General features: G+C 41.4%; 4 protein-coding genes and 1 long non-coding RNA gene across 5 annotated transcripts; 2 read left to right on the plus strand and 3 right to left on the minus strand.

Moving 5' to 3' along the window:
- The first annotated feature begins 137 nt into the window (after positions 1-137).
- lmf2a (lipase maturation factor 2a) lies at positions 138-6,937 on the plus strand. Its single transcript, XM_058076281.1, has 14 exons — positions 138-674; positions 1,354-1,607; positions 1,683-1,711; positions 1,810-2,003; positions 2,479-2,657; positions 2,767-2,905; positions 3,060-3,188; positions 3,247-3,352; positions 3,447-3,543; positions 3,989-4,171; positions 4,257-4,425; positions 4,809-4,920; positions 5,089-5,197; positions 6,217-6,937. The coding sequence occupies exons 1-14, from the start codon at positions 581-583 to the stop codon at positions 6,577-6,579; spliced, it is 2,157 nt and encodes a 718-aa protein (XP_057932264.1). The 5' UTR covers positions 138-580; the 3' UTR covers positions 6,580-6,937.
- Positions 6,713-10,066, minus strand: miox (myo-inositol oxygenase). Its single transcript, XM_058076282.1, has 11 exons — positions 10,047-10,066; positions 9,532-9,625; positions 9,367-9,444; positions 9,199-9,279; positions 8,466-8,628; positions 7,997-8,064; positions 7,801-7,910; positions 7,558-7,625; positions 7,415-7,464; positions 7,235-7,347; positions 6,713-7,158 (listed from the first exon to the last, which is right to left on the minus strand). The coding sequence occupies exons 1-11, from the start codon at positions 10,049-10,051 to the stop codon at positions 7,050-7,052; spliced, it is 939 nt and encodes a 312-aa protein (XP_057932265.1). The 5' UTR covers positions 10,052-10,066; the 3' UTR covers positions 6,713-7,049.
- Positions 10,067-12,005: 1,939 nt separating this feature from the next.
- On the minus strand, positions 12,006-15,366 carry adm2b (adrenomedullin 2b). The gene is made up of 2 exons (XM_058074936.1): positions 15,046-15,366; positions 12,006-13,958 (listed from the first exon to the last, which is right to left on the minus strand). The coding sequence occupies exons 1-2, from the start codon at positions 15,147-15,149 to the stop codon at positions 13,574-13,576; spliced, it is 489 nt and encodes a 162-aa protein (XP_057930919.1). The 5' UTR covers positions 15,150-15,366; the 3' UTR covers positions 12,006-13,573.
- LOC131130860 (uncharacterized) lies at positions 14,953-17,515 on the plus strand. The gene is made up of 2 exons (XR_009130102.1): positions 14,953-15,209; positions 17,084-17,515. It is a non-coding gene; the product is annotated as an uncharacterized LOC131130860 (long non-coding RNA).
- On the minus strand, positions 15,995-20,426 carry LOC131130858 (MOB kinase activator 2). Its single transcript, XM_058074935.1, has 5 exons — positions 20,013-20,426; positions 18,011-18,150; positions 17,839-17,935; positions 17,382-17,506; positions 15,995-17,310 (listed from the first exon to the last, which is right to left on the minus strand). Exons 1-5 carry the CDS (start codon positions 20,087-20,089, stop codon positions 17,072-17,074), a joined length of 678 nt encoding a protein of 225 aa, XP_057930918.1. The 5' UTR covers positions 20,090-20,426; the 3' UTR covers positions 15,995-17,071.
- Between the last annotated feature and the right edge of the window lie 2,057 nt (positions 20,427-22,483).

Genomic DNA, 22,483 nt, shown 5'->3' on the forward strand with positions numbered 1-22,483 from the left:
AAGAGTGAATGCATAATGAGTATTTTCTTTAAACACCAACACGGATTATGACGAAACGTACTCGTTTCAACTGTAAGGGCTCATCCCCCTGTCTGCTTATCCTCAGTAAAAAAATCATTAACCAAATTATTCGCGCAACACTGTTGCCAGAACACCTCAAAATGTTCAAAATGCTGCTAAACGAACAGATAATCACCGTGAACCTACTTATCTTGAACGCAGCATCGTGGGCAAGACGGCAATATGAAGAGGATTAGTTTTTTTAATTCATTTATTTCGTCAAATTAAAATCGGGTTATAAATATTGTATTCAACGTGAAGGAACTGTACCTGTAGTTTGGAAAGACAAACAATAGAGAAAGATAATTCTTATACAAGTCCAAATCGACACTCCGGGACGCTAGGTGTCGCTAACGGGCCCAGCAGCAAGGCAAGAGGCTACTGCAAGCGGCGGTCTAATGTCTTTGGTGCAAACTGACTGACGCCGCGCTTTTATGCGTCTTTGCCGGGGGTAGATATTTGAACATTCCGCGGTGAGAGTGGAAAGGACAGCCCCGCCCATCGGCACCTCGGTCCAAACATGGGGGAAATCATTCTGCCACGACGTATGTTCCTCTGGTGCATGGCTGCTATCTATTTGATAGCATTTGTGTCCCTTTATTTGCAGATACCAGGTAAGAGACATACAGTAACTTTGGGTGAGAACTAAGTTCACTTCAGCGTGCTTGTATGATTGGTATGTTAGCTAGCTTAGCATCAAAGGTGGCTTAGAAAGTTTTGCAAGGTTGTGTAATTCTTTAACAGAAAATACTTACAATGTTAGCATATGCTACGACATAACACACAAACTGATATGAAGCCAAGTGCAGTACCTGGATCGGTTTTAAACTACAGTATCCACAATGCCCTGCGTCGGCCACTCGCTTCAATTGCAGAAATATGTGGTTTTATGCTAACGAGTGGGTATATTTAACCTTAAAAAAAACCTAAAAAAAGTTTTTACACTGCCTTTTTAAATCAATCAATGTATGAATTAATGAGGGCTATCAACTATGGTTGCAAAAATATCAAACCTTAAAGAAAAAAAACAACATGGATGCCAAAAAACATTGAAGTGTCTTTCAATGATGTCAAAGCATCACTGCTAGATAATAGCACTTACTTGTTGGTGTTATTATCTGCTGATTGTAAAGAAGTGTTTGGGTATTTTAAAATCCAGTGTTTTTTTATCCAATTGGCTCCTGAGATTTTTTATTTTGTTTTTGCTTAAATAAATGCAGTGCCACAATAATGTAAAGTTACAGTATGTGCATTACGTCAGATGTATGTATATTTCTATATCTTTGTGTCTAGGTCTGTATGGCAACGAGGGTCTGCTGCCTGCACGTAAGCGGCTGCGTTACAGTGGCAAATCTCTTTGGGAACAGCTGCTGACCTCCCCCACCCTGCTATGGCTTGGACCTCACCTGGGCCTGGACACTCACACCGCCATGGAGCTGCTGTGCCTCATCGGGGCTGGGCTTAGCCTAGCCGCCACGCTGGTGGGGGCGCTACGAGATAGCGTGGTGTTTTTCTGCCTCTGGGCCTTGTACTTGTCATTATACCAGGTGATAGCCATACATGGTAGTATGTGTGTTCATATAGTTGATGCTATGTCTAATCATTCTCACCTTGTTTTGCAGGTGGGGCAGGTTTTCCTCTACTTCCAATGGTGAGTCGTCTTTATTTTTTTATTTTATAATTTACGCACAAGTCTGTCCATTATTTGATAAAAACAACACTTCCTCATCCATCTTGAACTCTGCCCAGGGACAACCTACTTTTGGAGACTGGCTTCCTCTGCATCCTTGTTGCTCCAATGACTCTTATCAGGGGGTATCGAGCGCCCCGAGAGCATGATCGCGTGACCTTCTGGTTGATCCGCTGGCTACTCTTCCGTCTCATGTTTGCCTCTGGAGTGGTGAAGCTCACCTCACGTTGTCCTACTTGGTGGGGCTTAACCGGTACAACCCTTTCTCTCTCCTCATGCCCATAGGTGGTGACACTATATGTAGTAGCTGTAAATCTCATTGTCAGCCATATAGGACAACCACTAGTAGACATACTGTATTTTTTTAAACAGCACATAAAATGTACACTCAGTTCTCCATGTACACTTGAACCTCAGTTAGCGTCCACCCCAGTGAGCGTGTACACCAGTTTGTGTGCATTCTTATTCATAAAACAATTCTAAATGCATGTATATGAGGGGTAAATGAACATTTAAGGAACAAGGTAACTGACAACTGAGGGAGAAGAAGACATCTTCCATTTTCTTCTTTTGGCCTCACCCCTCTAGAAAGTTTGATAAAAGTTGTTTTCTCCTAATAACAATATAATTACATAGAAACACCCCACACAAAAATATTACCTCTTTTCGCCAAAGTAATAATCTGACTGCTAATGTATTTTTCCCCCCATACTGGTTATGTTGTACAGCAATGACGTATCACTACGAAACCCAATGCATTCCCACCCCTCTGGCCTGGTTTGCCCACCAGTTGCCAGTCTGGTGGCAGAAGCTGAGCGTGGTCGGAGCCTACGTCATTGAGATTGCCGCACCGCTGCTTTTCTTCAGTCCTCTACGCAGGCTACGACTTGGTTCTTTTTACTTGCAAGTGAGCCCAACATGTTCTGTCTTGATTTGCACTAAGCTCATACAGAATGTTGGGCTGGAGGTGGCAAGGAATTGCAAATGATTTTAATGGGTTTGTTCTCTTTGTACAGGTGCTGCTACAGGTCTTTATTATTTTGTCAGGGAACTACAACTTCTTCAACCTTCTCACGATAGCCTTGTGCCTGTCTCTGCTTGATGACCAGCACGTATACTTCTGGCTGCGCAAGTCTGAACAAAACAGCCCCAATGGTGCGCAGAACACAAACCGGTTATCCGAGTACATTATTTTATTCTAAGGTTTTAGTTATTCAGATTCCCATGTTGGGGCAGGTATAAGTGATTGATTAATTCATTGACTGTGTGAAATTTATTGCTGATCCTTATTATAATTGTCTCCTCTCAGGCTCCAAGCTGTGGTCACGGTTGTGTTACCTGCTGGAGCTTGCCATCTGGTCTCTGGTGATTTTTGGCACAATCATGTGTTTTGACCTGAAGGTGGACATAGCAAAGGGTGCAGTCTCTTCCAAGACAGGTACATTGTATAGTTTGTATCCATATCCACATTGTGCTCAACTTTTTTGTTCTTTCAGCGTTCACCTTCCATCAATTTAATCGGTTTCTGAAGACTGTCACCATTCCATGTGTGTGGATCGGTGTTCTCTCCCTCATGTGGGAGATGCTCACAGCCATGTTCAGGTACCATTGTCCTCTTTGTTTGTGAACTCTACACTGCACAATGTGGCATTGTTGCTTTGAAACTAAGAGTGTGATAGCTACGGTTCTGTTTCAGGTGTGCATGTGTCTCTGGTTTCCTGAGAAGGTTTTCTGCCACTCTCCAGTGGACAGTGTTTGCTGCATCTGCGGCTGCCATGTTCACCATCAGTCTGGTGAGTATAATTCATAGAAACTCAGTTCAAATCAGTGGTTCTTTGCGCCCCTCCGATTTGAAATACCATAGAGAAACTGAAAATCTAGTACAATAGGCCCCCCTGACAGTTCGCCATGCCCCTCAAGGGTATCCACCCCTTTGTTTGAGAAGCACTGGGTTAATTGGAGACTCTAAATTGCCCATCGGTATGAATGTGAGTGTGTATGATTGTTTGTCTATATGTGCCCAATGTCAGCCGGGATAGGCTCAGCATACCCCCACATCCCTACTGAGGACAAGTGGCATTGAAACTGAATCAAAAATGAGTAATGTGCCACCATGTTATGATTTAAAATGAAAGTAAGGAATTCTTGTACAAAACATAAGATCTTATGGTGTGTTTTTCACAATTTTGTTTTCTTGATTATTGGGCTCTTTTTTTAAAGGTTGTATTGTGCTTCTAGGTGCCATTCACCTACATAGAATATGACTCCAATGCTAGGCTGTGGCCTGGGGTGCGTCAAGCCTATGAGTTGGTGGATCGTTACCAGCTGGTGAACTCCTACGGTTTGTTCAGAAGGATGACCGGTGTCGGTGGGCGTCCTGAGGTTGTAATAGAGGGAAGTAACGATGGTGTAACTTGGACGGTGAGAAGCATGATGTCTGGCCTCTTAATCAGTTCTGTGATACCAGAGAGAGTTTAGTTTATAATTTGTTTCTAATTTCTTGTAGGAAATTGAGTTTATGTACAAACCTGGCAACATGAGTGCTCCGCCCCCCGTGGTGACACCCCACCAGCCCCGCTTGGATTGGCAGATGTGGTTTGCGGCTCTTGGCAGTCACACGCAGGCGCCGTGGTTCACCAGCCTCATGTACCGCCTACTGCAGGGCAAGAAAGATGGTACATAATGCATTATCCGCCTTGGCCGGACGAACTGTACCTTTTTGTTGCTTTGTGTTAAATTTTAACCATGCTGCATGTCTGGCCATACCCAGCCATACCCATAGTTAACCTTTTATGATATCATCAGTTAGGACCGGAGTAAATTTACAAGTTCAGCAGTTAAGAGAGAGTAAGAGCTAGACATGTAATAAATAGTTGCTTGAATTTAAATTACTGCATTTGTTAGAACTGGCTAACAGTGGCCTCTAGTGGCTATAGATTGTGAGTGCTGAAGATGTGAGCTAGCATGTTTCAACACATTTGGAAGATTTTTTGAAATGATAGAGGCTATCAGTTATTTGTAGTTTTGACTTCGTTATATTTGTTTTTTTTTTGTGCAGTGATTGAATTGATCCAGGCAGACATCACTCAGTACCCATTCCACCAGGAGCCCCCTTCCTACATGCGAGCCCACCGCTACAGATACTGGTTCACAGAACCAAAACAGGATGGGTTAGTGATGGTGGCTACTAAAATTAAAAGCTGAATATTTATCAATATTTCCATTATTGATGTAGTATATGGTCAGCTAGGTTTTATGGAACTTTTAAGTCTTACTCATTAAATTAGTAAGACAGACACAAATCGAAAGTTTACTTTATGGCTGAAACCTCTGTGCAGATCATACCCACAGCGATGGTGGAGGAGGGTCTATGATGAGGAATTCTATCCTTTGGTGCATCTGGGCCACTCATTTCTCGAGAGCATGCTAGAGCAACACGGACTCAAGGTATATAATTCTCTCACTTGGCACCACATTAGGCACACCTTCACCAGTTACTTTAATATTTTGCCTCACAAGTAGTTAAATAATGTGATCAAAATAATAGAAACGGCTCTCAGTAGGCAGAGCTGCCACCGCTTCCTGATTCTGAGCTGAAATTGCTGTTGTTGACCGACATGCCGACTGAAGATTGTGATGTTTTTTGTGGATGTAAAATACTGTAGCTTCTGCTTCTTTAAAGAGGACCTATTATGCTTTTTACACTTTTCTGACGTATAAATGTTGTTAGAATTTTATATTTTCACCGTGTTTATTTTAAGTAAGCGGTTGTCTGTGTAGCATTATAGAGTGTGCATACAAGGAGCGGCTTACCTGCATGCATGCAAATTTAAAAAACAGCTCCACGATATCTTGTCACAGCTAGTCCTGCAAAAACCATGTAATGACCACATTTCCACTACCCATGTTGTGCCAAGAGTGTCTGCACTTAGTGTGGCGCCCTCAGATCCGGCTTTTCAGCTCCACAGCACCAGCAGTGCCTCTGACAAAGTGGTCCTCCTCAGGCAGGCGAGGTAGAGGCAGTGCCTCATGTCTGGTTTCTCCTTCACCAGCGGTGCCAAAGTTAGTTTTTACGTGGGAAGTCAGTGGTCTCCAACCAGTAGCTCCTAAAGACTTTGAAGTAGCTCTCTAAAAGGTTCATTAAGTTATTAATAACTCTTAGACTGACAAAATTAGAAAGTGGGGTTTGGCAGTAGTCTGGTGTGCTTAGGACTGTGACCAATCACAGCAGAGTGGGCACTGGGCAGGTAAATTCAATTCTAGACTGTCATACAACTCACAATTTGCATGAATTATTATCTAAAATGCATCCAAAATTACTGACAATTACTATTTTTTAAATGTGCATATATACAATATGACCTCCACTATGAAACGCATGGATTTGATCTAACAAACAACTTGAGCCTCAATATGAGGAAAAAGGGTATACCTCAATCACAAGTGAGCATGATTGTACTGTGCAGGACAAATCGTCTCTACATCGCCGGTCCAACTCCAGCATTGCCCATGCTCTGAGGTGGGTGCGTGCCCAGGTCACCGGTGTTCCCGCTCCTGTGCTCATCTGGACCCTCATTGGATGCAGCACCACCCTGTGTCTACTGCGGGCATTGACAAAGAGACAAACAGCAAACGATTCCGAGCAGGCAAGTGATTCCAAAGACAAAGAAGAACATTTAGGCACGTCATCTAGACAAAAGACTGGAGCTGATGATGATGAAGAGGTGGAAGAAGAGCTTGAGGATGATGTGGAAGAATGTGATGAGAAAGCGTTTATCAGCAATGAAGAGGAGGAAGACGTGGTAGTGACGGAGGAGGAGGAACAGTGAGAGAAAGTTTACCAAAATGTTTCCAAATTGAGAAAAGAGGTATGTGTGTGTGTGTGTATATTTGTAGTTGTACGTTTCTGATCAGGCTCATACCTGTACATGTTGATATACTGTTTGTCAAACATCCAGAACATACTGCTTGATGTCAATTTATTTGAAAACTTGTCAGTACACCAAATGAATGACAGTGTTACATGCAAGAATGTTATTTCTTATTTTTTTGTCACTTGAACAAAATCACAGCACTTTTTCCTTATCAACCACAAGTGTGCCTTTCTGTGCCAGTACTAAGTCTGTGCACTTAAACAACACACTTTTTAAATAACATTGAAATATAATAAATGCTTTAAGAAGTCAAGTGGTCTACAAAGTGGTTCATACAATACAAAGCATATCCAACCACTAAGAATTAGCATAGATTTAATGAAGTGGTACACTGTTGAACATAAAAGAACACTTGCTGTGCTGGTTCACCACTTTAGAATTCCAGGACAGTACTTATCAATCAGTGACTGGTAGTACGGACGCAGCTTCTCCACGTCGGGCAGCTCTGTGACCTTTGTGTATAGGTCAAAGTTGCTGCATAGAAAACACACACATGCAGAAACAGCATCAAACACAACATTGTGCGTTACACAGCAGTGATGTCACTCACTTGAATTCTTTCACCCAAGGCAGCATTTGCAGGTCTTTGTCATCACACAGGTGCATGTAGTCGTCGTGGGAATGCCAGGGGTAGAAGGAATGGTAGCGGATCATGTATAAACCCTGGAGGGATGGCAAAGGCTTGTGACCATGTGTTGAGGAAGATGAATCAACACTGGAGGATACTCACCTCCTCCGGGATGTGGCACTTGTTGAACTTGAGCACTCGGTAAAGATACTCTGAAGGGTACAACACAGGATGTGTCCATTCAAACTGTGTGTCATTTGTACTGTATGTAAATTAACTATTTCTGGTACAATATTTTTACTCACCATCATGACCCCAGGAGATGAGGACATTGTCTAGTCCACAGTTTGGTTTGTAAATTCCGTATTCTGAGCTGAATATATGATACAAAATACACTTTGAGGTTAGTTATTAAAGGATATTACAAAATGGGAAGAAAATTCACGAGATTAAATATATTAAAATATATATACAGTCTCAATTTTAAATGCTATTTCAAGGGTTTTGTTAATAAAAAATCAGATTTTCAATTTAACAAAAGAAACTACTTGTAGCAGGGATTTTTCTCATCTGGGTTTTCCAGGAAGGTTGTGTCTCGGAACACGATGGAGTTTTGAAACTTGCAGCCCACAGGGAATGTGTCACCCACCACGGCCCACTGTGGAGACACACACACACACACACACATATAAACTCTATTAGACTATGCTTGATGGCTAACCATTGTGTCTTATTGTCTCTTACTTGATGTTCATCCCACAGAGCCATCGTCTTCCCAACGTCATGAATCAGACCCACCAGCTGGAACCAGTCTGGGAAAAAGACATTGGAGACATTTATCTGAATCTGCAGGGGTAAATGCAGTCAGTCTGGGGAAAAGGGACATGATACATACCCCATTTAGGGGTACAATGGCTTGTCACTGGGGTGATACACTCAAAAGTTCTGCTTTTGCACTTTTGACAGCTTTATATTGTACCTGAAATACCTTATTTGGGCCTCCAAAATGTACACAGTTAACTAACCTTTAGCCCTATAAAGTACATCACTGTAGCATTATAACAACACTCTATAGGAGTACAGTGTCTTGGTACGGCCTTTTCATTTTGTTACCTTTACAGATTGTGAACATACATGTGTGTTAACCAAAGCATTATCCCTATAAATGCCTTGGTGAACATTATACCGTAGGGATTATCGTGACTGTGTGTACCTTTGTCTGGGTGCTCTCTGCGGATGCCCTCAGCTGTCTGGAAGGCATGGAAAGAGTTGGGGAAGTCCACATCGGGATCAGACTCGTCCACCAGCTGGTCCAGAGACATGATGGCGTCCATCATTGACATCTCGGTGTGGTTGCAGTTGCTCCATTCTAAGTGCTGCAGGAGAACAAGAGGACATGTCATTTACCCAAAAGGTACGGCTGTCATGTGGTATTATTTCATATTCATTACTCATGTTGCTTAGTCATTTGTGTGTGAGGTTGGATAAGGCTTCGATGACAAATGCCAATATGATATATTTTATACACTGAAAAGTCAGCAATGCTTCGTTATGTAAATACTCTTCTCAGCACATTCACATCATAACTTGGTGGTGCAGCCCACGCAGTGGTAATTTCGGCCAGTGCACAGTCCACATTTTCAGCTTGGCGCAGTGACAATTTCGGGACAAAACAGCGCGCCAAAGGTGCGGAGAAAGCTCGCCATCTCCGACCGGGTCTATTCTGGGCGCGGGCAAAGCGCATCTCGTGTAATGGTAAATTGCAGACACGTCACCAAAACCTCACAGGCAGATTTTTCAGTGTCACGCACATATCAGTGGAAAAAAAACTGACATTTTTGTATTTATTGTATTCATGTATCCATCACATCTGAGACGTCATGCAAGAAATCAACCTAACGGTAGCTGAAAATATGATGCCAGAGAGTGTGTTGTTTTATTCTCACCTTTTGCCTCACAAAGTTCACAGTCTGGTTAGTATGCATCAATTTGTACGTGTTGAACACACGCTCCTGTAGGCTTCCACTCTGAAACGTGCAAACATAACTAATTTACAAAGTCAGGATATTTATTTTGCCCATTATTCAAAACACAGTGCAACAACTGACGCTTACCTCAAAGTTCCTATAGTCTTCCTTTTCTTTGGTATTATTCGTCAAATTTGGCCGGTATGCCAGAGACATGTCTGGACCCTGCATTTAAAATAAACAATGAAGACTTGAATACATGTTTTAAAAATAAAGCAAGTCAAAAATGGCTGACTATAAAATCCTACATACTAAATTGATGACCCTCATGGTTTGTAGATGAAGTCTTCCTGCAGGTGATGACTTGCATCTGTTTATATTCCACCGTTTCAGTCCTCTGAGCAAACTGACACAGGTCAAAACATGTTGTGTCCTGTCACAGTTTAACCAAACGTCATCAAATCTAAGGGGGTACACTGTTGTGAACCTTGACCTTTATGTGTTTGTATATGCTGGCATGGAGTTCTTCAATAACAGGCGTAGAACCGGCTTTCGCTCACCTATGACATTTTAAAACATGACCGAGCCAAACCAAATACAACTGTCCACTCAGTATTTGGCTGGTACACTCTGTTAATCAGTGATGCGCGGTCATCTGCCTCACCTGTCATGATGAAAAATACAAAAAAGGAATAATAACAAATATTAATAAATGTAAATATATATACCCAAATTCACCGGGAGGTCGTCAGACTTACAACAAAGTAGCAGAACTTTTCCTGGAGAAGGAAAATGAGCATGAAAAAAGTTAGTTAGTTAGTACATACCCCATGAACGTGATATCCACTGCCTCGTGGGGCAAAAACAAGCTCCAAACTAACCACATTGCTTGTTTGTTTTAAAAACAAAATGTCACCATGGTAAAAAGTCACATTTGGAGTCAGGAGATGAGAAACTAGGCGGATAACTCTAGCAAGTTGAACAGCAATAGTTTTGATAAGGGAGTGATCAAAGCATCGATTGGCATTGCCTGTGGAAAGCTGTCAAACTGGCGCCATTGATTTTTTACACACTAGTGTTGATTCTTGCAAAGTGCGTCCATTGGCAGCCGTGGGCAACCCTATGCGACAGCATACACATGTCGGTCTTTGTGATCGGCTTTGAAAGGCATTTATCGACATGCTGATCACATGGTTTTTTTTACGGAAACCGGCCAATATAATTTGGTGGCCAATCAAGCGGCACATGCTTGGTAACAACAAATGTTTTTAAAAAAATTTTTTTTAATGGGTCTCAGAAGTATATGAAAACATTTTTCAACCAAAGTGAATTATTCTCCTTTTTTTGTTATCCATTCAATGAACAACCTGCACTAACATTAACAAAAAAAACTCCAAAGGAGTCAGTGCGTCACCAGCCATGAACCACACCGCACGTCACCGCTGTTAATCTGTTTTCACTGAACTATTGTTGACATGCAGGCAAGTTTGTCAAACTTTGCTCTGTTTTTGGAGACATTTAGTGGTGTGTCAAGGGGAGGTGGCAATGCAGGCCAACCTTGAAATCTGATTGGATAGAAGTAATCCCTATGTGTACATTTAACAATGATGTTTTTTTCCTTTTTTGTGTTTTTGGAAGAACACAACAAGGATAAATATGTAAATATGTCAGATCCAACTTTTTCCACTACTGATATGATATCCATATTGTAGTCTAGTATCGATCCAGTGTTAGCACAAATCATACATGAGCATTTTTTTTCCCCACAGGACAGCCCGACACCCTGGAAAAGGAAATGTCAGGAGAATTCTACAGGGCTCCTGTCGGTAAAATGAAACCATTGCTCAGTGGGGCCCCAATGTGATATTTTTTTTTTCATGAGGCGTCACTATTCCTGGCGGCACCCCTGTCCAGAAAACTGATAAAGGAAATTGATAAATCAACAGTAAACATTATTTATGTTGTTTTTGTTGTTACACTATAACAAAAATCTCAATTTCAGAAATGAATCCAAACTTTCTGTACTTTTTCGCCCACATTAGCAAACATTTTTGCCGATTTATTTGAGGAAAACCTCCCAAGAAATTGTGTGACTGATAGAAGTTGAGTTCATTCATTCATTCATTTTCTACCGCTTTTTCCTCACGAGGGTCACGGGGGGTGCTGGAGCCTATCCCAGCTGTCTTCGGGCGAGAGGCGGGGTACACCCTGGACTGGTCGCCAGCCAATCACAGGGCACATATAGACAAACAACCATTCACACTCACATTCATACCTATGGACAATTTGGAGTCGCCAATTAACCTAACCTTGGAATGTGGGAGGAAACCGGAGTACCCGGAGAAAACCCACGCATGCACGGGGAGAACATGCAAACTCCACACAGAGATGCCCGAGGGTGGAATTGAACCCTGGTCTCCTAGCTGTGAGGTCTGCGCGCTAACCACTCGATCACCGTGCCGCCCCTAGAAGTTGAGTTAAGTTTGTTAATTTGTTTCAAAACATTTTCTTCAACTTTTTAATTGAATGATAGAATCCCCAGTACAGCTTTTATCTAATAGTCTTTGCATGGAGTTGGAATGTGGTCTGGAATGTGGAACAATGCTCCAGAGTGCAATGTCATGGTGCACTTGACAATTTTAGGCAAGCAGTTTGGACCTTGCATGTGTGCGTGTATGCGAGAGATATGCATTTTCCAATCATAAACATAGTGGTTAGCATCATTAATGAAAAGGTGACGTTGACGACCTTATATTAGGTTACTGAACCAAGGAGATTTAATAGTGTTTTATTACACAGTTCTTCCACTCAGACTCTCATGAAATGATATTTGAGATTAAGTCACATGGGATATACTGTATACTGTACATTTTAAAGTAAATAACACAAAAGGTTAACAAACAATATGAGGAAGAAATATAGTATCCTTATAATATAATATCCTTGTCAAGGTTGACGTCATGAGTCCACTAAAACAGAATAAAGGCAATTATTGAGCATGGCAAATGATAAATTAAAGCAAGGCTTCATTCCACTGCGGACAACGACAATTGTACACTGACTCATATGCATAAATGATGTGTAAATATCCACTTAACTTCCATTTCATACTTCCATTCTGGCTGCAAGTGTGAGGACAATTATTCTGTCTGATTGTTGTTGCCCAGGTGATTAGTGTGTGTCTGAAGCCTTGACAGACGCAGGAAGGATGAACTGAGAGCCCAGGTATGTTCACATCATCATGATTTCTAACAATGACAATGTGTAATATCATGAAAAGTACAGTATGAAAGTACAGTAGCACCTTGGTTTTCATTATTAATCAATTAATCAATCCAAACCTACATGGCCCAGTGTGAAAAGGCGATTGCCCTGTGTACCTAATATATAACAATTTGTGCTAACCTGCAATGACTCTCTTCCAGCACTGTTTGTTTTTTGGCCCACTCAACTTTGCAGAATTGTTGCCACATTGGAGGGTTCACACAGGGCCATGTAGATTTAGATTTCTTTTCTCCCTTAATAATAGAAGTTTTCATTTAAAAAAATGCATTTTGTGTTCAGTTGTGTTGTCATTGACTCATATTTAACTTTGTTTGATGATCTAAAACATTTAACTGCAAGAAAAAATCGGGAATCGGGCAAACAGTTTTTCACACCACTGTCTAAAGTCTATGACTTGAATAGAACTTGTTGATGCGGACTTCCCATACATCCTGATGAAACTGAATTCACCGAGTGTTTTTCACCTTGATTATCAAATTGCTGGCACTTGCAAGACTATTTGGGCCCCATGGTGGGTTATTTAGCAGTCACAATCAATCAAAAATGCACAGACAATGAGTTAGGGCACTTGATGTTGTGGAACGATACAGTACAGGGAAAACTGGTTTGTTTATGTACAATTTTGTATGTAAACCGAGAATATTTTGACGTAAACTGAGGGTGTATGAAAACCGAGGTTTGCCTCTATTATTAAGAAAAAATCTAGAATTCTAAAATATTTATTATTTTTTAAATGGAAAATGTGTTTTACGGTGGACTTGAAGGTGTGCAGGCCGCTGATGTGCGTTACTACAGGATTGGATTAGAACAATAACATTGTAATGTTAGGAACAAATGAGTTTGGCCTTGGTTTGCGAGGTACATATTCTATGCTTATATACTAAAGGCAAAATTGTAGACACATATCTTGTCATGTCGAATTACTCATTAAAATTATGTAATCATTGTGAAAATAACAACAAAAAGTGCCCTGTCAACAAAAACCGAACAACAAGCAAATTAGTTAGAGCACACTTCTATGATGTACTGATAAATAAAATCCAAGTAGTGAGCCTGTAACACTAAAGTCTTAGCCATAGCTGTGAGGGCTGCGAGGATTGATGGGGGAGGAGTCTGCCCTCCCACTCTGTCCAATCAGCTGGTAGAGGCGGTGGCTCAGGTTCTGAACCTGACATGTCCCCAGGACGCACCCGACCCTCATCAGCTGTCCCCTTCGGGCCCCTTTGTTGGTGTGGCGACGACCTCGTAACCTACCCTTTCGGGCCGATGACAGCGCTTCCTGATGGAGCAACAGTTTAGACAGCCTCAGCGGGGGCTCTGTTTTTAGTAGGGCCCTCCAGCGGTAGCGTCTGTCTGCCAGGGTGATGGGGTCGTCCAGGGAAACAGAATGATCCAATGTAGCCATTGTCATGGTGGTGTAAGAAGGCGTCATGAATTTAGAAGATTTGTGTGACCTGAAAAACAGAAGAGGATGCCATAACTTAAACCCATGTGTAATTCTGGAACAACATTTCCAGCATCAATAAGATAGCGATAGTTTTTGTTCAGTATACCGGTACCTATGCTTCAAAAAGAGGGCCTGTGGTTGATGGTGGTGTCTGCAGCATTCAGGAACAAAGTGGTTTTAACCGACTGAATCATCCGCTTCATCAGCAGCTCCATAATGATATTTGCAGTTAATCAGCAACAGTATGACAGGATTGTGCAAGAAGTGAGAACATTGTGGACCATGGTAAAAAGTTCCGGCACTTCCTGTTAATTTGAAGTACTGTACCCAGGGTTTCATTACAGTTTTTTTTTTTGCCAATGAGTGTATTATGTTACATCAGTCACAGACCTCCATTGCTCCTTTTTTGGGGTGATCTTCAATAAGACACCTGCTGTGAGAATGATTATCCTTATGTAATAGTAAATACAAAGTCTGACAACAACTAACACTGCAAAATTCAAATATAAGATATAATAAACATGACTATTTTGTAATTAATGACTTGATTAGGTGACATGCTCATTGATGAGACTATTAGTCCTGTACGCTGCGGTTTATGCAATCTAATTTGACATTCTCGATTATATGCTTCTTGCAACAACTTAGCTATTGAACATGTGGATGCTAAACTGTATTTTCTGTTTTTATTATCGTCATTCTTTGTTTGTAAATTGTTTTTCTACATTGTATGACTCCATTGTTTGACTTCATCCAAAAAAAAAAAAAAATGCGTTCATTAATGACCAGGGTTGTCTTCCTCTCTGAAATGAGGCTTCAGGTGAGTGCCTGATCAAAAATCAACCTAAAAATAAATCTGATATATTTATATTTTTTGTTATTATAACTATAATATCCGCCAGTGTATTTACAACTTACAGGACGATAAATATATATTTATTAAAAACACACCAGTCAAACTAGTTTTATGAATATGAGCTCGGCATAATTTGTTGCAACTATGTTTGGGGTCCTAACGAGACCCTTGTAATCAATACAGCAGTTTCTTTGAATAATAACGATAACGACGAAACTGAACAATTAAAAACATGTACCTGTATCTGGTACTGAGGTTCTGATGGATGAAAGTCCGAGTCTGAATCTCCAGGGGCAGGAAGCCGAGCAGCAGACAAGTCCACGCCGGCAGGAGTGCACTCATGACCGCGCTCGGGAGACTCGCAGCAAGTGGTACCCTTGAGCTGGATCTCACAGGAAGGAGGTGGGTTAATTGAATGCCAAATATTTGTTTAAAAGTGATTGTTCCTTGAGTGGCTTATGTGTAGTCTTTCTTGAGTACATCCGAGTTTTTAAAAAAAGGTGTTCTCAAGGGGACTAACTGGGCTCTTTGGCTTTCTTATTTATACTGTAAGGTCTGATTGAGGAGGCAGAGCAGAGGATGAAGAGCAGGGAGGAGGAAGGCTTATTTATTTCAAGTCCTACAACAACGATCCGACCTTTAACATAGTATCACCTTAAGAAAACTGGAATAAGTTGATCTTAAATGCAACACTCGCAAGACAAATCTTTTTATTTGTTATTAGTAATTAGTATTTAACACCGAAAGGAGGCACCAATGTCTACTTTCCGTCTGTTTACTACCATTTTCATTGGTACTAGTGTCATTATGGTACTGAGTTTTGGTACCCTTCTAAATTACTCACACTTGGTTATTCTGGTTCAGCTTGGACCTATTTGTTTGGACTTTGCATGTTCTCCCTGTTTTTGAGTTTTCTTTTTACACTTAAAATTAATTCCTATGGAGAAACTGCTAATATCTATTTATTTATCTTTAAAGTACAGACTGAACTAGAAACTGAAACCAGCAAAATGAAACAAAATGGACTGCATTATACCCCCATATATCCTCACTAGAGTCACAGGGGTATGCTGGAGCCTATCCCAGCTGGCTTCAGGCAAGAGGCGAGGTACACCCTGGACTGGTCCCCAGCCAATCACAGGGCACATATAGACAAACAACCTTTCACTTGGAACCTGAATTTAATTAGATGCATGTTTTTAAGTAATATGAATACATTGGAAACATACATTTATATTTTAGTGTAATCCAGGGTCCCCTTTTTTGTGCCGCAGGTAACATGCTTAGTCAATGTGTCAGCAGGGGGCGTTGTTGGCAAACCAATAGCAGGACTTTCCGCCATAAAAGTTGCATGTCAATTTGTAATATAAAAACTGAAACAAGTCCAGTTATCAGATACATTATTTAAACTGTAACATTTTGCTCTTTTTTATTTTTCAGACACAAGTGTTTCTGGCACAGAATATATACACACACAAGTTGAGGGTATACTGTAATCATGCAGTCTAACATTCCTATGGTGGTTGTACATGTTATAAATGATGGCACATTCAATGCTTGCTACTAGTGATGTCCCAATCCACATCTTTTGGCTTCTGATCCAGATTTTTTTTAGATAAGATTTTGAATTTGAGGAATTGACTACGGTTATGAAAATAGCTCTTCAAAGCATTGAAATAATGCAACTGAATTGACATGGACAGTTTTCTCAATTGGGGAAAAAAGTACTAATGGAGGTCCCGACAGTCAAAGCTTGCTGAGGCAAATATAAACAAAACAATGCAAAATGGTGTGCACCTCCTGAATTGACAGTGTCGCTTGCTACATTGCAAAACAATCAACGTACAGAAGACTTCTGTGTCGAGCTAATGTCTCACACCGGTGTGGCCCATAGTCATGAATGTTACACGGAAATCGGATCGGCGCAATCTTGTGGTGGAAGCCAATTTTATCCTATCTTCAAAATACAATAGATCGGCAGCCGATCCCAATCCTGAAGATCGGATGGGGACATCTCTACTTCTCGACTGGACTGTCAGTTACGTATGTCAGATGAGAGGAAAATGCTCTCTTAAATATACTGTAAATGTAGAAGACTTGAACAACCAGCAGCATCAGTATACATAGGAATGCGCTGTTATGTTAAAATACTCGATACATAACAATGTCATAGAAATAATGAAAAGATTGTCTGTTGAACGACCCACTGCTTTTAAAACCGTAACTTCATATCCAGCTCTAACCAGCACGTTTCCTGTTTAAATTCATCCTTGCAGTCCTAGAGCCATGATGAGGTCCCGCAGTGGCTCCGTGTCCTGCGCATCCAGGAGCGCGTGCTGCCTGCAGAAGAGCGTGAGGTGTGTGAAAAGTGTGTTGAGATGTGGGTGCAGCCCCAGTGCAAGCGTCTCTCGGTAGTGGGACCAGTAAATGTGGGCCAGAGTCCTGAACAGCAGCAAAAAGACCTTCTGGACGAGAAAGATGAAGCCTGTGGGGAACACTGAACCTGGTGGTAGAGATGAGCACTTTAGTCAGAATCGGTGATGCTCAACTGAATAAAAAGTTTGTAACTTTTACCTGCTTTTGTAGGGAACACATCTTCATCAGTTAGTAGATCCTGAATGTAGGACATGGCATAGTCAAAGTAAAGTGGAGCGGAACACTTCAGCTTCCTGCCGTGGTCATCGGTCCAAAAATAAACTCTAAAACAAGAGTTGTATACATAGTCAATCAATGCAGCATTCAACTTTAGATGTTCCACAATAATAACGCTTTGCTAGATTTGTCATTTATCAAGCTTGACTTTTTTCAAATTCTTTGACTTATATGCATGCTCAGGGGGCTTCTTTGTAAATCAGCATGTTTTTAATGTGTACTCATACTCGTCCGCCAGAAAAATGATTACCCTTTAGTTTCACTGGGTTTTACTTTAAATACATATAACCTTTGAAGCATCAGTTCAGAAATAACGACAACATATATAACCATATCTTACAATTGCTTAATTTCTGAGAGCAACAGGCCATTAACTTACGTGTCGCCTGGACCACAGGCAGTCGGGCATGTGCTGGGTGTGCAGAACTCGGACAGCGCACTGGAGAACAGGTTTATGTGTTTGAAAAATGTCACGGCTGTGGGCAAACCGTGAAAGGAGAAAATGAAGTCCTGTTCATCAAGTCAACGAAAGTGAAGAGTTATGTACTCACTGTTGCTGGCCAGCCACTCGGCCTGGTCCACGCCAGGCGGCAGTGCCGTGAGGGCGGACATGTCCAAATGAGTGATGTGCTGGCACACGTACTCCTGCTGGAGGTACGGACGCTCCTCCAGGTTATTGTTGTTAATCCCCCTTTGGAGGACAGTGCAGGGGTAATGAAGTGAAAATTACAGTGCGAAACAATCAATAGGTCAGTGACATCGCTGCTGCAGCCACTAGATAAGACATTTCACACTCTGTGGCCAAACAAGCTTACACTGCGGCAACTGCAGAGCAGTGAGTGAGCATTTAATTGAGAGTAATTACAGTATATTGTCCAAGAAGCAGACGATGCTGCAGAAAAGTAAAGAGCAGGAAGACCACTGTGTCAATGAATGTTCAACCTTGCAAGAGCTTGTGTAATGTAAAGTGGCTGACATCATTTGACCACATGAAAAATGGTGATTCCACGCCAATCTACATGGTTCAATTGTGATTTTTGTGGTTCACTAAAGTGTTGCTGTCAGGGTACACTCAGCTGACTCCATGACTACAGGTGTAAACAGTTGTCTGTTAGTAAAACTAGAGTGTATGTCTTTTACTATCTGCTGCAAATGTGCAGAGGAATCGGGCAGCTGCCACACTGTTCTTAGACAGCAGCTGAGTTTATTCAGTGTGACCTTGCCTGCATAGCCTGCAGTGATAAGGCAGACACTGTGCACTGCGTGGGGTTTCACTCCTACTGGTGGGCGTAAGAGAGAGTGGGTCAAACGGTCAGAGTCAAAAGTGAATGTCAGTGAAGCCAAACCATTACAACCACGTTTCCACAAAGCAGTGCAGGTCAGTTTGGAGCATTAAAACAGTCTTCTGGATTGTGTTTTCAAGCGGGATAGTAATACCTCTGTCAGCTATGTCAATATTATGACGTCATAGGAGCCTGACACCGTATTATAGCAACAAAGAAGAGAAATACTATGCTAGTAGCTCAAATGACAACAATGTAGTACATCTAGCATTACTAGAGGACACGTGTTTGTTGAGAAATGGCACTTTTAGAGGCCTTTTCTTCTCCATTAGCTTATTATTTTAAAGCGGACACAAAACATCACAACCTCACAGATAATATTTTAACTAACTAGCAGACCCAGCAACATATATTTTCCTAGTCAAACTTTTGTGTGGCCATTTGTTGCTTGGCAGAGTTCATAGAGTTCAATCTTTTTGGATAGAGATCTGACAGGAAGAAGATATCAACCTGACACATACGAACACAATTATAAAAGCAACCACAGCTCCGTATTAAATATACATGAAAATAAATGAAATGTATGTATATTACCTTAAATTATTTCATGTATAAAAAAAATCCATCCATTTATTGGAGCCTATCCCAGCTGACTTTGGGCGAGAGACGGGGTACACCCTAAACCGGTCGACTATGTAAATTACTTTTTATGTTTCAGACATAGAACAAAAAAATCTCGACACATTTGGAGATGTGTATTATTTTGGTAGCCATGTTTTGACAATAGAAACACAAGTGAACTGTGCTGCTTGGTGGAAGTGGGGCTTCAAAGGAAATGGAGTGAACATCCTGTGCTGCTTCAATTCTTGGCTTTAACCCCTTTAAGGCCTCTTGGTCTGCCAGTGGTCGCCACACAAACACACTGGTCTAGCTCAAATCATGTGTTGGTGCATAAACACGCTTGTAGTGTGTGTGATCAGCTGCCTCCATCTAGTTTGTGTGTGTGTTTACCTTGGCCTGCTGTCATGAGGGTGGAATCAACACTATGTATTTGAGAGCAAATATTTGCACAGTAACTGAGCTCCACTTTCAATTCACACACTGCATGTGTTCCTGTAGCTGCTGCTGGAGGAATCCATTGATGCCATCACACAAATATGCAACATACTCTTATCTGGAGAACGTTGCTCACTTAGAAAGTATTTGTTCACTTCTTCACATTCTCAAACTATTGGGCTTTTAGACAGAGAGAAATGAAAGCAAAACTTACAGTTTGTCATTGTTGATGTCAGGAGGAGCCTTGCCGTCTGCTTTGGTCGCCGAGGGGTAACTATGGCAACCCCCCATGGCGCAGAGCTAAGAGCAGAGCTGTTGGTCGAGCCTGCCCCACTTTGCCATCCCAAACATGCTAACACACACACACTTTTCCACACGCTGCAGGCAACATATGGAAGCCAACGTCAGCCATTGTATGGATCCACACACAGCTGGCACACCAACTACCACCCTCCCCCTTTTTTTTTTTACAAGTTTGTTAGTCAGGAGGAAAAAAGTAGTCCTAGGAGTTGAAGATTGTTTCCAGCTGTCCGCTTTTGCTCCACTCGTATGTGCTGTTAGTGTGCATTTGTCTTCTTTGTCTAGAGTCCCACGCCCCACAGGCTCCTCCTCTCAGCTCTGAGCGGACAGGCAGGTTTCTCCAACACTAGTTAAAATACTCTTACGCCTCTTCCCCTTTCTGCATAGCGTGTGTGTGTGTGTGTGTGTGTGTTAAGAGACGAGCAGCAGATGCAGATGACAGAGTAAAGGTTATTGAATGAAGAGGGAATAGTCGCCTGGAGCATCAGGTGTGTTTGGGATCATGTGTAAAACTTGATATGATGATGACACAAAAGACTGGATCACATAAACGTACTTCCCTACCGCCTGAAGCACAGTATATTCAAAACCTTTGTTTGCTCTGTGGGGAGGCTGTGACAGTGTAGCGTGTATTTTTGATCATGAAGGTGTCCATGTGAGATGTACGATGTACAAGTAAACTCCATAATCCATTAGTTGACCTGCCCTAAAGGTAAACATATTTGAGCCTGCTGTTCTTGCTGTGAGTACTGCTATCTACTATCTTTGTGTGGCCCCACTTTTAATCTTTTTACATCCCATCTTTACTGAGGACAACATACAGGATGAACCTCTTTAAAGTATTTTTCTACACGCTTGAAGTTAAGCATGTTTCCCTCATTCCATACTCCTGACACGCCCACCACAAGTAAAGCAGACCCACCTCGCGTAAATGAAGGCGGGCTTATGTGATTCATTTACAAAGGAGGCAGACTTTGCCATGATGTCATTATTGGGGGGCTGTCTGAAAATCATGGAACATGGACTTTTCCCAACACTTGTGAATGTCACTGAAATCTGTGAAAATGATAAAAGCATATTTTTAATTTGAAAAGTCCTTATCAAGGAGAGTGTAAAGGGTTCAATTGATGCATTTCAGCACATTGTACTGCGTCACGTCGCGTCTTTGCTTGTGCTTCTGCGTTTGCGTCGGCATGGTGATGCGTGTGTACGCTGCAACCAGAGCATTTTCTACCTGGCTGGATGGCTTTATATCACTTGTGATCAAAGTTCCCTTTAAGCAGCGCACAAAACAAAATAAAATCTGAAGTTCAAATAAAATACATAATTTATTCTGTGCCATTTTTAATGCCTGTCAAAGGTGACAAGGGTTAACAACACAATGACAAGCACTGTCTAGCCAATGATGAGATCCTATATGTACTATTCAATATGATTTGCATTTCTATTAGAACTGCAAATCACTTCCTACCACTATAGTGTGTTTGCCATGCCTCTTGAAGTACTCCGGTACCCCTCTCAGGAGAATGATCCCAGGAAGGACTCCTTTTACCCTGTTTGTGTGTGTATGTTCTCGTCTTTCTGTCTTTAAGTCGCATCACATTTAACATCCCAACCTTTATTGTACAGACATCTGGCATGTCCTATAAGAAAAATGCTGGGAATGCTAGGAACAGCTCCTTTTTAAACTACTACAGAGTATGTAGTGGCGTGTAAAAGCTGGCCCTTTCCTGATTTCTTATTCGTCACACTTCAATGTTTCAGATCAAATAATTTAAATATAAATCAATGACAACACAATTGGGAAAAAAAGAAACAGTTTATTATTAAAGGGGGTAAACACTTTTTCAGACCACTGTGTGTGTGCTGTTTATCTGTGTGTTACAACCCATGACATGCTTTGACCTTTAATAGTGTGTGTGTGCTGCAATAGGCCACACACTTCCATTTCTTCTGGGTATGACATATTTATTAGGGCCATATATGAATTTACAAGCTAAAGTGACAACAATTAACAATTAACATACACAGTATTTTCATAAGGAAGAAAAACAAACACACACACACACACACACGCACAAATACCAGCATCAGTTCGCATTACCAAAAAATTGCATTTTACAACACAGATTATATTTTCTACCACAGGTTCACAGTGGTACACAGAACCTTTGGAATGAGCAACAGACAGCAAGATGCCGATACATACACCACAGGTATTTATAGGCCAATGTTTTGTACCTCATACCATTACACATTCATATTGCCCCAGCTGCACTACACCAAGCTCTCACACTAAACGTCAAAAAGGACGAGAATGACATATTCACTCATGAAACAGCCCTGTTTTCCTCCTCAAACCCTGATTTCTATGTAAATATGGCT

This window comes from Doryrhamphus excisus, chromosome 6 (genome assembly GCF_030265055.1).
Source record: "Doryrhamphus excisus isolate RoL2022-K1 chromosome 6, RoL_Dexc_1.0, whole genome shotgun sequence".
NCBI lineage: Eukaryota > Metazoa > Chordata > Actinopteri > Syngnathiformes > Syngnathidae > Doryrhamphus > Doryrhamphus excisus.

Excerpts from the sequence above, each read along its gene's own strand:
- lmf2a (XM_058076281.1), top strand. The coding sequence starts at position 581 with ATGGGGGAAATCATTCTGCCACGACGTATGTTCCTCTGGTGCATGGCT. Across the intron at positions 2,004-2,478 it reads TACTTGGTGGGGCTTAACCG|CAATGACGTATCACTACGAA; the intron begins GTACAACCCTTT and ends TATGTTGTACAG. Across the intron at positions 4,921-5,088 it reads ACAGAACCAAAACAGGATGG|ATCATACCCACAGCGATGGT; the intron begins GTTAGTGATGGT and ends ACCTCTGTGCAG.
- miox (XM_058076282.1), bottom strand. Across the intron at positions 9,280-9,366 it reads AAGACTATAGGAACTTTGAG|AGTGGAAGCCTACAGGAGCG; the intron begins GTAAGCGTCAGT and ends TGCACGTTTCAG. Across the intron at positions 8,065-8,465 it reads CAGAGAGCACCCAGACAAAG|ACTGGTTCCAGCTGGTGGGT; the intron begins GTACACACAGTC and ends TCTTTTTCCCAG.
- adm2b (XM_058074936.1), bottom strand. The coding sequence starts at position 15,149 with ATGAGTGCACTCCTGCCGGCGTGGACTTGTCTGCTGCTCGGCTTCCTG. Across the intron at positions 13,959-15,045 it reads AACCTCAGTACCAGATACAG|GTCACACAAATCTTCTAAAT; the intron begins GTACATGTTTTT and ends TCTGTTTTTCAG.
- LOC131130858 (XM_058074935.1), bottom strand. The coding sequence starts at position 20,089 with ATGGGGGGTTGCCATAGTTACCCCTCGGCGACCAAAGCAGACGGCAAG. Across the intron at positions 18,151-20,012 it reads GACATCAACAATGACAAACT|GGGGATTAACAACAATAACC; the intron begins GTAAGTTTTGCT and ends TGTCCTCCAAAG. Across the intron at positions 17,311-17,381 it reads TGTGTTCCCTACAAAAGCAG|GTTCAGTGTTCCCCACAGGC; the intron begins GTAAAAGTTACA and ends CTCTACCACCAG.